The 14,699-nt window shown below is 45.2% G+C and overlaps 1 protein-coding gene across 9 annotated transcripts in view; it reads right to left on the bottom strand.

Moving 5' to 3' along the window:
• SYNE2 (spectrin repeat containing nuclear envelope protein 2) overlaps positions 1 to 14,699 on the bottom strand; it is a 179,786-nt gene that overhangs the window by 23,440 nt on the left and 141,647 nt on the right. For all 9 annotated transcript variants that reach the window (XM_038138490.1, XM_038138489.1, XM_038138483.1 and 6 more), the window contains 3 exons: positions 13,235 to 13,390; positions 9,562 to 9,720; positions 8,436 to 8,602 (listed from right to left, as the gene is read on the bottom strand). In XM_038138490.1, coding sequence (XP_037994418.1) covers positions 8,436 to 8,602; positions 9,562 to 9,720; positions 13,235 to 13,390 — 482 coding nt within the window. The remainder of the gene's footprint in view (positions 1 to 8,435; positions 8,603 to 9,561; positions 9,721 to 13,234; positions 13,391 to 14,699) is intronic.

Raw genomic sequence — 14,699 nt, forward strand, 5'->3', positions numbered from 1 at the left:
ACACAGAGCCCAAGGAAAAGGGCAGGGCTCTAAACTGAAACAAGAGGTAAACTGATGAAAAACATGAGCATCCTCAGCTTGCACACAAGTCACAGGCAACTGCCATTTCCCTGGCTACAGCTCAAAGAAAAGAGTGAAACAGACTAATTATTACACCAACAAAAAGTCTTCATTTGCAACCACCATTCTCAGATGCATATCTGCACCCTGAAAATACTCTTACAAATCACCTGATCTTTGCGTGAAGGAAACTTCATGAACTCTTTTGAGATGTATCCTGACCATTTCCGGGGAAACACAGCCCTTCTGGAAGCTGGGTGGGAGTGCACATTGCAAGCCTCCAAGCCTGGGGGCAAAAGCTTCCAGCCAGATGCAGGTCGCAAACACCCAACACTCAGTGAATTAACAGCACTAAAAATTCAAGTGCAGCAAAGAAATCCAGCCTCTTCCAGAGGGTGGAAGATGGTACCACTGTTGACCGAATTCTTCCCCTATGAAGTGTGATTCACAAGTTAATTGAGATTGGTCAAACAGGAAAAACTTCCTGTTTACAGGAAAAACTCCTACTTATCCATTGTTCACTTCCCACTGAGAACTCACCTGCCACAATTCAACATGCCTCCAGAAAGAATAAAAAAGGTAACAATACAAAAAAGTACAATAAAAATATCACCGCTAATTTTAAAAAAACCTGACAAATTCAGATTTGTCTTGTCCTTTGCAATGGGCCAAGCTAAAAAATCCACCCTGATTAGCACTCAGACACATGCTTAAGTTGCCTGGAATAAGCCAAACCAAGCCAGTTTTAAAATATTTTAATCTTTACACCACAATAGAAGTGGCAGAAAAAGAACAAAAGTAGAAGATTATAACTACAAGCTGGCTGCAAAAGTGAACAGAAGGACTAACTGACTTGACTCGAGATTGGATTTGGGTCTTAATACCCACAATGAAGTTGCCAGTATTGGGTTACAAGAGAAAAGCATTAAACTGTCTCAGGCTGAATCATTGCACAGCCCCAGAAATACACAGTATATTTGTAGTAACTACTCAGGAATTGCCTAGAAGTAGGAGGAGCTTCCAGGTTGATTGAAATGTATTCACACAAACAAAAAGAATTACAAAATGCATGTCCTATTGCATTGCTTTAGCTGTCAAAATGCTGCAGGAAAAGGTAGGGGGGAAGCTCAAATAAGGTAAATAGCAGCATTCAAATTTTAGTGTCTGAAAGAACGAAAACCATCCTAACATCTATTCCAAACTCTCCTTCACAAAGGCAAATGTCACCAGAAAAAGCGACTCCGTGCATGTCTTTTGGAGGAGGAGGGGCTGAAATGGCCCTGCCAGCTGACAGGATTGTTTACCAGCGGCAAAGCAAATGAGATGCACAGCCCAGGAAACCTTTGTTCAGTGAGTCGCAGGGGGAGCGTAACCGTGTGAGGGACAAAAGACGCGCTCTGGAGAGGTGATGCCGAAGGCAAATCTTAGGCCTTTCTCATGGAGGGGAGGCCATTCTCGGGCCGTGCCAGCCGCCCCGTGCCCCGTGCTGAGTGCGGGCACGGAGAAGCGCAGGAGGCTTTCGGGGGAGGCTTTTCTCGCCTCTCCCCGCCGGCGAGCTCAAAGGTTCTTGTCAAGGCTCTCCACCGCTTCGGGTGCCAGCCCCAAACACAGCCGATGGCAAGCCAGAGGCCCGCGAGCACTCTTGCTGCTGCTAACGTGCCGCACTTCCCACTCACCCGCTGGCCCAGGGCGAGCTGCAGCGGGGCGCTGGCGCAGCGCATCCCTCGCTCCCCCCCGCGGCCCCGCCAGAACCCACCGGCACCGCGCACCCACACGGCACTTACGGTTCGCACGGGAAAACCATTCCTCAGCCTGCAAATCCCAAGCTGCAAGGGGGGACCGTCTGTGCGACCAGGCAGGCATGGCAGAGGAAACCCCTCCTCCACAGATGCCCTATTTATTCGCCGCTTTAGCATCCCGGGTGTGGGGGGGAGGCTCGCCCGTCCTCCTCCTCCCCGACCCCGAGCGGGGGTGACACCGGAGCTCGCTCTCTCTCTCTCTCCCCCCTGTTTTAACCCTTACGTTTTGCGTTGGGATTTTACCTGGCGAACGGCCGCATCCCTCCTCAGAACAAAACCACCAGAGCTTTATTCTGACACGAGAGAATTGTTAGCACGGGAGGAAGCGCACGCCGGGCGGCTGCCCGCGGCTGGCGACAGAAGGATTGCGGGCTGGAGCCTCCGGCACCGAGAAAGGTGGACGCGGTGCTCATTTCTTGGGAGAAAGAGGGATCGGAGCCTCAGACCCGGATGATTTGCAGCAGAGTCAGTCTGAAGTGAACCCGAAAAAACGAGCACACGTACATCCACACACAAAGATGTATCCTTACTTCCCCTGCGTTCTGCTTTCTCGCCTTTACCATTATATCCCAGGTATTTAAGTACGAATTAAATCTCCCACACACTAACCTGTCCTCTCTTTAACCTTCCAGACCAGGCAGAAGGCCTCCACTGCAAATAGCCTGTTATGCTAGAGGGCAAAATAACCCCTAATCTTCATTTATGATATCATTAGTTTGTGGAAAAACACACTGTCATGATTTCTGTGTGTTATGACTGCCAGAGATCACGGGGTGAGAAAAAAAAGGGTGGAAGTCGGAGAACCTTGGGTTATAAGTCACTCCCCACCCAGCCAAGACCAGAAGAAAAAAAAAAAAGAAGTTGTGATAATCCCACCAAAAATGCAAAGAATGATTTTGAAATCAAAGGTTTTTCAGTATTCAGGTAATTTTCCACAGACCTGTACTGACTTGCTGATGGCTCACATGGCAGAACACACAGTGCCTGCGAGGACACAGCACACTGTGAGAGAGCTCTGGACATTTGCACAGGTAAATCGTGCCCAGTAACCTCCACAGTTTATTGTCCAGAGTGGTTCAAAACCACATTTGAAATGGTTGACCTGAGTAAAAGGGAAAATAACCCTCAGCTTTGCAGCAGACACTGGGAGTGAAGCTGGTGTACAGAAGATAAGGACACCCCTTGCACTGCCAGCTCCCCCTGCTCCCTGCACACATTGCATAACCAAAATAAGCCCAACCATCATGCCCGAGACAATAATGAATTCTGTCACAGCTTTTACACTGAAGAGAAGTGTAATCCTCAAAGGACAAAGAGAACATGGAAAGAAAGCAAGCACTTTGTGAGATTTTAACCATCCACATATTTTGTATACCAAAAAAAGAAAACAAACCCAAGAATGAGATTTTACAGTGGTACTGCCACAAACCAGCACAATTCTGCTGGACATTGCTGTCTTGTTTACCTGGGGAGGCCTCCCTGCAGTATACTTTGCTTCCCTTGCCATGCAATATTGATCTGCAGCAATTTAAAAAGACCTTTGAACCCAGAGTGCACCCACACTGATTGTGGGCTGCCACAGGGTAGGACAGCACACCAACACATGGTGCCTGATTGTCTGCCCTGCCAAAGGGTAACCAATGTGGTGGAAAATAAACAGAGACCAGCTGAAGGGTGTGCTGTGAACTCACTTGCTCCCCAAACCCATAATCTGGGGCCTGCTGCTGCTGGAGTGACTTTTGGGGCAACCCAGCCACAGAGAGGGTGCAAGGGAGGAGAGGGAACTGGCAGCTCACTGCACTCCCCATAGAGCCTCCTTGCACCCCCAGCACAGCACAAGGTGATGTCACTGGAAAGCTTCAACTCCTTCCCTTTTTTTTGCAACCTGAGAAGTTTCAGTCTGTTTGGGAATTTCAGCCCCCCCTCAGGGCATGCAGGAAATGAGCTGAAAACACATTCAATCTTCCAAGTTCTATTAAGGAAGGTAAGGGTTGACTTGAGTGTGGCAGTTTAAGATTTCTGGCCAATGCAATGGTGCTGGCAGCTTGCAAACACAGACTAAAGTAAAGACCCAGTTGCCAAAGATAGTTGCATTTAAAAGAATGAGAAGGCACATTTGACCTTGCTTGCTTCCCTGAATTTTCATGCTTGCTTTAAAGGTCACAGTCATTTGAACCCATTCCTGCTACATACACAAAAACGTTGCTTTTCTCCACAAGGCTGAAAACAAGGACTAGACCCACCAAGTAAAAAAAACCACATCAGTTTGCCTGTAGCCAGAGCAGCTGAGAAATGGCATCCCCTTTTCACAGCTTGGCAACAAGCAGCAAGAGCTGCAGGATGCCCAGAAGTACAGAAATGCACCATCAGCTACTGCAGAGTCTGGTCTGCAGACCCAAAACTCCTGGAGGCAGCCCCTGATTAAGATGGAGGCATTAATGAAGGCTCAAGCAGCATCCAAAGCTTTGCACGGCCCCAGGCAGTTCAGACATCCTCCAGTGACACGGAGGTGCTTCTCCAGCCTGACTGCAGGCATTAGGCAAACAGCAATGCAGAAGGAAAACATTTCCTTTTCACCGGGCTGGGAAGCAAAGCGAGGAGATAGAATCAGTGGTGGATGGCCCAGGAAAGGGAACACGGCCATGCACAGCGCAGTTCTTTGCTAGCCCTTGCCTGTTGCTGCCTGGCCCAGGAGTGTTGTTCCAGAGCATACTGAGGATGTAAATCCCACTCAGTGCGTTTTGGTTGTCTACCACCCTCATGCAGCCCGTGCACTCCTCCTCCTACTGCTTCAGTAACAAAAGCAAGAGATTTCCTGTGTCCATCTTTACAATCAGCACAACACTCCCTTCTGCCTGTTAGTATGTTTCTATTTCCCATTCCCTCAAAGAGTCAGCACAAACCCCCCATGGTAAGAGTATCTTCTGAGCTGAACAGAATTTATTTGTTCTCCTTTCCTGGCATGCTAATGCCTTGATGGTTACTTTATCCCATGAAAATTAACATTTTGAGACTCTTCCAAGTTTGCAGCCAGACGGTGGCTTGGTGCAACACACAAGGCAAAGCTTTTGTCACCACACAGGCTGAGCACAGGCAGATAATGAAAGTGTTAAGTCCTGCAAGTGCAGCCATATGGCAAATCTGAGCTTGTCACCATGAACTAAGAGAATCACTTCAAGGACTAAATGGGGAGCTCACCTAATTTGCCCATCTGTCCCAGGACGTTTATTGGTTTAAAAAGGTGAAATAAGCTACCAGGAGGAATTCTTTGCTTTGATACACTGGCTCCCAGGCTGGTTTGGTTACACGTTGGTATCACACAGCCATACACTGCACTGCAAAGGAGATAAAATCTTACACAGGTTGCAGGGGCAGCCATGGGGGACATCTGCAACTACAGAACTGAAGCCGGCAATATATCTCAATTAGATTTCTTTGTGGATACAGGTATTTTTCACTCTTGAACCACATGATCAAAAAGTGCCCATCTACAGGATTCAATGCCCAAAAATGAAGAATTGGCTTTGAACACGCAGCTATTCTATATGCATTTTCTCCTCCTACTCAGTGCCTGGCTCTGTAGTTCACCTCCTTCCCAAATCTTGGCCTGCCATGAAGACATACTGAAATTTGGTCCTTGTCCCTGTGATGGTGGGTGGGCCACTGGGAGCCAAGTGCAAGTACAAATAAAGGTAGCAGCTCACTGTGTGTTCAACAGAAATTGTTGGAGTTGAAATAGTTGTCAAAAAAAGAGCTTCAAGTGGTCACAGATTTGGCACCTGAAACCTCAGAAAATTTTCACTTCAATTTTACTTGCCACAGCTACTAATCCAAAAAGACAGGAGCAAAACCACCTCCTCATTTCATCGATGTGCTGTGAAAATAAGTTCCTACAAACAACTTTTTTTTCAGGAGAAAGACAAGGTTTTCTCTGCTTCACAGTCAAAATTTGTCACTTCTCTGCAGGAGCATTCCCCGACTCTCAAACCTTCCATGCCCTCTGGTACCCCTTCCCAGAGGCATCTCCTCCATTCCTCTTATTTTCATAAGCAATGAAGCAGTGCCCAATAAAAAGGGCTTTGCACAGGTCTGCAGACGTGGCAGCACTTGTGCAGTGCTCCAGTCTCTTCTGCAGGGCTGCAGTGGATGCACAGCCCCTGTGCCATTCCCTCCAGCCTCCACACACTGTGAGAGGATCTCTGGACTATAATGGCTTAATCCATCAGGGACAACAAAATTCTGCCACTATCCTTTACCTGTATTCTTTCAACACAGCCTCAATACAAACTTTTTTTAACAGTTTCTGCAAAAGCAAACTGAGAAGGAAGGAGACAAGTCTGTCAGCACAGGGCATCACAACCCACACTCACAGGTCAGCTCGCCTCCAGCCCAAGGCTCTTTGCTCCTCCCTACTCTCCCTCAAAGATGCCCAATTTGTGTCACACTGGTGATGGGTTGAGCTGCTGCCTCCCCATCATCACCTGAGCTTTAGAGGGGCTACTCAAAAGCACAGGAGGAACCTCACCTTGAGTGCCCCAAAGCACACCTCAGTGAGGTGGAGACTTCAGTCAACTGGTGTCTAATTTAATTCCTTCAGACAGCAAATCTCAGTGGCAAGCCAGCACCACAGCAGCAAACTCAAAGAAGGAAGTTGGAAGGGTATAGCAGGACAAAATAAACTCTTAGGAGTGTACTCAGAGTCTGTTGTGAGTGTCTGGCCTGGTGGTTACTTATGACTGAGCAGCTGAGAGCCTGCCCCAGCAAGGTGGATTAGGTGAGGGAGGAGAGGTGCTGCAAAACACTGCCATATGCTGAACCTCTCTTAGTATTAACTCAGAGAGGACCAGCAGAGCCCACAGGGCTGCCTGATAATCTCAGGCCACCAAGGGAGCTGCTTAAAATCACATTGTGCCAGGTCCTTCCAGTTCATTACCCTGGTCCTGAGCATCAAATTGATGGTAATCACAAGTAGAAGCTGGCATATTACAGACATTTTGGAATTAAGAACACAGGAACAATCCTAAAGCATCACACCAATTCCCCAGTAGCTGCAATATCCACTTAGATACCAAATCCTGGGAGCCTTGTTGATGCTCTAGACAAATCCACAATAATGTACCTCAAAGCACCACTGTACACTTGCCTGAGGGTAAATATTTAAGACACACCAGGCAGACAAGTCCTTGTTACAGAGTACTGGAATAAAGTTGCCAGATCTCTCTCTAAATGTCCCATCAGTTCTTTAGCATGTTTTCCTAAAGATTACCAGAAATGTGCCTTACTTTTAAAACAGTGCATTTTAATCTGCATTTAAAAATTGCTACAATTCAAACCCAACACAGAGTAGAACAAAAAATGATAATAAAAAAAGCTTTAAAAGTGACACATTACTATCAGATGAGAACAGAAAAAGTGATATTACTGAAGTGAAGCTTGCTTTCCTACACCAGATCAAAACCAGACACCTTAAGACAAGCATTGCAAGTCTATCTGCAGTGTCAGATTTTAAGAAGGCAGCTTCTGCTTAATCATTCACAGCTCCTGTGTCACCATTAATTCAGATCTCATTCCTGATTAAGGCCCAGCACACTTAGCACTACATTGTCACAGCACAAACACCTGCATTATTTGTCCCAAATTCAACTGAGCAACAGAGCTGCTGAGAGCCCAGAGTGGGGGATCACAGGCAGAACAAAACCTTGGGAGAGAAGTTGAGACCAATACCAATTTGGTGTTAGCCTTATTATTTCTGGATTACCAACAAACTCAGCAGGAGGCAAGACCAGCCCAGCATCCTCCTCCCAAGCTGTGGCAGAAACTCAGAGATAATAATGAAATGGGATAGTCTCAGTAAGGCTGGTACTGAAATGATCATGATGTTCTTAACTCTGTCAAGTATAATAAAGATGCTTAATCCATTAAGGGGAGGTTGTTGCCTAGACAGTGTGGGTTTTGGTTTTAATTTCAACTGATAGTATTCTCCACTTCACCATCATACAGACAATCCTGAATTTAAAAGGAACTCATATGGTCTTTGAGTTGTTTTTAGGAGGGAGACTGAGTAAAGAAATAGCACTGGTATTAAATGAAATTTCAAACACTTGTGAATGTAAAAAAGGAACATTATCATATAAATCTGTCTGCAGAGACAGAATAGAGTCTATTCCTAAATTCTACACATTCAGACACAGAGTGAAAGAGAGGCTAAAAATAGGAGTTAAAATAGGAGGCTCTCCTAAAAACCCCAAATGAACTCCTACCATGCTGCCTTAAAATTAGGTTGCAATTCAACACATGGGATGGAGAGATCACTGTGACTCTTCCTTTTACAAAGCTCACATCATTAAAATTTTATTTTATATGAATTCTTACACCCTGCCCTCTACAGCTGGATAAATTAAGACATTTGGTGTCATAATACTGCAATAAGTTACAAAAGAAAAGCATTCCCTTCAGCTTGACTCTCAGTAATAAATTCCAACTTAACTGGAAAGTCATGTCACTCTGTTTCTGACGGTCAAGGACACAAGCCTCTGACTTTTATCTCACATAAAACATTGAAAATCATTTTCTTACCGTGCTCCAATGACATCGAAGAGGTGCTGCCAGCGATCATTGATTTTGTTCAGTTTATCATCTATTTCTGCAACTCGGCTCTTGTTGCTAGCCTTGATTAGCTGATCACCCATTTGTTTCAAGTGAAGCTTATTTTCACTGAACAGGTTTATTTCTTCCATGCAGTCCTGATAAACATACACAAACATTGCTTTAATTACAGGGCAAAACAAAACAATGATACCAAAACAAAAATATGTGTTTCTTTTCCCACGTGTGTGATGCAAAGTCAGGTTTGGCTGAGGTTTCTACATTAGCATGTAGAGCTCTCACTGAAAACAAAAAGAAAACCCCAAAGAAGAAGCCCTCTCAAAATCTATGAAAAAATAAGCAGCTTAAAGACTTGCAAGTGCCAGGAGTAAGTATTCCTAAAAATAGCAATTGAATGTTCTATCTGTTGTTTTCCTGATTTAACGTCATTTTTCAATGAAACTACTTCAAAAGAACCCAAATTCGAGTTTAGGGTGGCTTTATTTTGGCTTTATTTTGCTGGCCTTCTTATCCAGAGGAGATGTGGGATTAGATACTGAGACATTTTAGACATGGTGAAGAACAGCAGAACAATAATGGTTGATTTTCTTTAAAATCAAGCTAATACAGAAGTATTAGAAAGCACCTAACTACCATGGGGGAAGGGGCAGAATTAGGTTTTATTTTTGGTTGTGGTAACGTCTTGTTTGCCTGGCATAAGACCCACCCCATCCTTCAATCTTTTCTTTGCCCTCTGCTTACCAGTTGTGTGGATGATGGAAGTGGTGAGAGCAGGGAGCTGCTCCCAGGACACCACTCTGAGCAGTGCTGGGTGTGCACGTGTGCCCCAAAACCCCAACAGCCCAGATCCCACCACCACAGCTCACACAATCACACTCCATGACTAAATGCAGTCCAGTGGCATTTCTGCTCTGCTTTAAGCTCCAAATCTGAACACCAAGAAGAGCTAATGACAGATAAGGCTCATCTCACAAAAGCCTCTGTGTGTTGGTTTTACATCATGTATCACTTCCAAGAAGCAAGGAATGCATGAGGAATGGTGCCTCTGTAATGAGTTATCTGACTGCAGCTGAAGCAAAGTGGCATTACTACTTACCTTCTGCAATTTGTCGATCATGTCCTCAATGCTAACATCTGCAGTCTGCAACACTTTGCTTTCCATTTGGACCAGCCAGGAGCACAGCTCCTTATTCTTCTCATTGAACACGATCCAGGCATTGAGCCTATCCTCGATCTCCTGCTTCCGCAGGGACACCTGTGGAAAAGCACACACAAGAAACTCTAGCAACAGCTTTTTCAGGAAGGAAACCAGCAATTATGAGCCTTCTAATTTCTAGTCTGCATTTGATCTTATTCCATTCTGCAGGAGCAGTTAGCAAATATCCTACTTTCCTCTCCAAAGCCATCAAGCAGATTGTTATTACATCTTATTTTGGATAGCAGGGCAAAAAGTTGACTAGCAAATACCAGATTCTCTTCCTCAGAAGACAGAAACTGAGTGACAGCTTTATAAATAATGTGCTTATATAATAATTTAAATGTTACTCAGTGAAAACTTGAAAATGTCAAACACAGAAGGAATATAAAATACATAATTACTACATACTGTTTAGTATGGCCCCATATATAACACAAGAGAAGTAAAACCTAGGTAAGTTCTTATTTTTCTGCCACTCTAAAAGAAACTTTGCAACAACTGACTGCAATTATTTTATCTGTGTAAAAGCCTCCCTGTTTTCTCTCCATTTGCGCAGCAGTAATTGGAGAATTTCCAAAAAATAAGCCTCAAGAATCTATCCTTTTCATTGAAAACCAGGGATTTTTTCTTTCCCCCATCAAAAATACATTTTCCAGGATGGATAAACAAATTGTCTAGACAGAGCAATTAAGGTCTGAGACTGCCTGAAAAAGCAGAGTTATTATCATTGCTCCAATATCTCAGAAATAAGCAGGGTCACACTTCTAACTAGCTAATAGCACCTGTCTCTAGCCTAGAGCTCTTAAATATGTATTTATTTATTAACCTTGATGGATTCCTGTACTAAGATATATGGGACAAAGGAAGTGAAAAATGGTTCAAGCTCTACTGAAGCAAGAGAAAAAGGTAACCCCTCATTCTCACCAATAAATTTTGTCTAAAGACTGTGCACCACATTTTGCTTGTCTTGGCTGTAAATGGCCACTCTAAATGTCTCCCCATGGCAGGAAACACCCCCTCTTCACATCTCACATGCACTTTATACAGCATATGACTCCTCAAAATTCCATTACTGATTTTTCTAGACTAATCTCTAACACTGTTTTGTGCCCCAGAGTGAAGTTTAAATGTGCCAGCTCCATGTAACACCAGGATCAAAACAGAAGGCACCAAGCCATCTCCTACCACATTGCTTTGGTCCCTTAAATTCTGACTTGTTTCCAAGGAGGGGATGCAGAGCTGAAAGAGATTGCTGAATCCTTCATGACAATCTAAGCAAGGAGATGAGGATGAAAACATTGTCTTGGAACACAGGGAGACAGACTCCCAAGTTCTCCACTGGAAAAAGCCTCTCCAATGCCAGGGACCTCAAAAAGTTTCCAAGAGTGTCTCTGCTCTGGGATGCTGCCATGTACCCACAACCTCAGAGGTTTGGAGGGTGAACCCCTCATCCTTCCTTACCCCTTGCAGCATCTCCCATGTATGGAGATGAGTTTACTTGGTCAGTGGAAGAACAGACTCTGCTTGTCAGCAAAACAAGCTCTAAATGCTGATGTGATTCCGACTCCATGTTTGCATGCTCAGGACAGGGCAAGGCAGGATTTTAAGAGCAAGAAGCACTTTCTAGCTGGCTAAGCAATACAGGCTGAGAGTAAAAAACAGGAACAACCCAAAAAATCCCAGACAAGCATTTAGGAACATGAACCCTTCAAGCCACCGCTTCAAGCACTTTTCCCTCTGCCCTGCTGCTCTGGTACCACCCCATTTTGCACCCACTGTGTGAGCATCGTGTGCATTCCAAAGGGAGGCTAAAATAACATCCCTGGGATGCTGGCTGGGATGAATGGTTAAATCTGTGACCTACATGCACCTTGCAAGGGCAGCTCTGTAAATGCTAATCCCTTGAGTGCATCTGCTCCCTCTGCCTGTCTGCCCCTGCCCAGTTGAGCACAGGCATCTGGCCGCCCCAGGGCTGTGACAGCTGCAGCTCTTTCACCTCCCTGCATTTATTCTGCACACTTTCCTCCACACAATACATCTTGATTCTACTTTGTTATCCAAAATGAAGCAGTCATGCCAACAGCAGAGCTGATAAAGTCTGCTCTCCTAGCCTGTGTCCAGCACTGAGCATCACTGTGGGCTCTCCTGAAGCTCATTAGGGCTCTGCAAACATTCAGAATCTCCCTCCACTACAGCACTCAAGAGATTCCTCCCACTACAGATTTTGTGTGCCTAACACAGTTACATTACTGTCACCTCTTTCCTGCCTCCAAGACAGACTGAACTCAACGCTGCTCCCTCAGGAAATTAAAATGGAAATTTTGAATAAAATCTGATCTTAAATTACTACAGGAAATTACTACTTGGATAGACTGTAGTGGAGCACATATAAAAAAATTAATTTTCAGGGCTATTCAACACAGTGGGGACAGCAGGCTTCAGTAGCTCACCAAAAAAAATGAAAAACAACTGAATTCTCTCATTTATAGGCTTAACTACAGATTTCCATTAGGAAAATGGTTCAGGCATTTTAATTTAAAAAATAATGGCTTGTATTTCTCAGAAGGGGAGAAGATGTCTCTGGAATTATTTTCAGAGTTCAGAAAAAATAGCAGAGAAAACAATGGTTGTAGAACAGCTGTCCACTTTAAGAAATTAAATTCTTCTTTCTCATTGCAATGCAAAAAAAAAAAATTATTTCCATCAAACCAAATAACTATTTCATCACAAGACAGTTTGTGAAATAAGCACAGCTGTTCATTACTCTGGCAACGTTACCACCAAGATTGCTTGACCTTTGCCTGTGGAAGGGTTAGAAACAAAATACTAACTGGTTTAATACTTCTTTACAGACTGTAAAATAAAAGCTATTTACTTGTCAAGTAAAGGGATGCTTGCTGGTGTGTAGAGCCCCCCAAACAACTTAAGACTCTGAAGTATTTTACCTCTTCCAATCCTGTTAACAGGGCAAAGTAAACACACATTCAAACTGCATAATAACCTAATGAATCGAGTCCATGTGACTTTGCTGTAAATGTTCCCCAACCAATTTTACACGCAACACTAAATTAAGTGTAATACAGCAACAAGCCACGGAGAATGCAACTGTTTCAACAGCATTTTCCTGCTACAAAGAAGACAAGTCAGTTCTCTCTGTGCTCAAACTCAAGGAGTTAGTATTTAAGCACATTTAAGTTTCCTTTCTGCTGGCATTTTGTTTCAACTCCCCTCTTCCTTTCCCTGCTCCGTGCCCTCAGGCAGTTCCTGTGCTTATCCCTCCCGGCCTCTGGCAGCCGGGAACAAAGGCACCTATTCCAGAAAACAGCTGCATCTGGGCTCTGTGCAGTCCCACACTCGCTTCTTACAAAAGATTTGCAATAAAACCCTGGGCAGCCTGTCCGGGACACAAAGGGTGAACTCCATCCCGGCCGGCTGCGCCAGGAGCAGCCCCATTCCCACCCAGAGCTGCCAGAGGGGCCGAGCCCAGGGGAAACCCCAGTCCTGCCCCGCTGCCCCTTCCCCGCCTGCTTCCCCACGGACACCAGCCTGGAGGAGGGGTTCATACACTTACCCGCAAGCAGAGCTCTTCCCACTGCCTGTGCAAATGCTCCACTTGCTCCTTGAGCACCATCATGTCCTCGGTGAGGATGAGGTGTGCCAGCTCCGCCTTCATGGCCTGCAGCTCCTTCATGTCGTGGGCCCAGTCTGCCAGCGACTGCTCCAGCTCCTGCATGGGAACGCACCCGCACAAGCCTTGGCACTAAGCTCCTCGGCTTTCCAAACCTGCTCGCTAATCCCCTGCCTGGCCTGTGGGGGAGGAGAGCAGGGAATGTGCAGCCGCCTGTGCCGCGCTCTCCGGTGGGGCTGGGCTGGCCAGGATCCCCGGGGGATCACTGGAACCCCACTGGAATCCCACTGGAAGCCACTGGAGCCCGTGGCAGTGCCCAGGCTGACCCACGGGTACCATCGCTGCATCCCAAAGCGCTGGGACACAGCCTGGCCCCGGCAGCTCCCCCTGCTCCAGGGCAGCATCTGGGCTCTCACACCCAGGCCAGCACATGCCCGCTTCTTCAGGGTTTCCTTTATTCTTGTTTTAATTGCTTTGGACAAGTTGCTTTCCACCTGCATTTGCTCCAGTTTCAGGTTATTTTTCTAAACACACAAAAAGATTAAATCAGTTGCCTTCTCTAATGAATGATGTCATAGGCACTTCCTCAGATTTGTGAGGAATGTGGAGCTATTAAACTGCTTGTTCACAGGAAACAGGCTCTCTTTTCTGCTTTGTTACCCCAACTCCCCTTTCTCTTTATTGTAAGTTACACATTTTCCTTAACACTGTTAAAATTGTCACCTAAAAAGCAGAGGTACCACTGTGCAGCTGGGGAATACAACAGTCTACACACAAGGTCCTAGGTCCCATTTTGCAAAAAAGCTGCTGGGAAGGGTCACTGGCTCATCCAACAAAAAAAAAAAAAAAAAAAAAAAAAAAAAAAAAAAAAAAAAAAAAACCAAAAAAAAAAAAAAAACCCAAAAAACCAAAAAAACCTCTTAGAGAGAATCCAGTTTGTCTCATTTTAAAGGGGAAAAAACTTGTGAATATTTGTGTCAGAAGTGTGCTGGGTCTAAACCCTCTGAGGATTTTCACAGCTCTTGGACCCAGCTTCAACACTAGAGGAAAACACTAAACAAACCTGACTCTTAAAATTTACCTGAGATCACAGCACTACTATAGATGTGCACACATGCATTTGTGTCTCCTAAGAAGGGGCAAATCCAGAGCAATTACAGAGCTAGCTATGGAATTTCATGTGACTTTGCTAGCCTCATGTAAGGTCCAGGGCTGAAAGAAAAATAGCTTTACTCCAGATAGAAGTGCAAAGCAGGAAGAACATGCCATGCTATTTTAGTCCTTTATTGTACTACAACACCTACTAGCAGCACTTGCACTGGCACTGTCTGACCCTGCTGCCTCTGCAGCTGAATTTCTCTTGCTGGGATAAGAGGCAGAAGCTGTGTGCTTCCATCTCACAGATAAG

The sequence above is a fragment of the Motacilla alba genome, chromosome 5, assembly GCF_015832195.1.
Source record: "Motacilla alba alba isolate MOTALB_02 chromosome 5, Motacilla_alba_V1.0_pri, whole genome shotgun sequence".
In the NCBI taxonomy this organism is placed as follows: domain Eukaryota; kingdom Metazoa; phylum Chordata; class Aves; order Passeriformes; family Motacillidae; genus Motacilla; species Motacilla alba.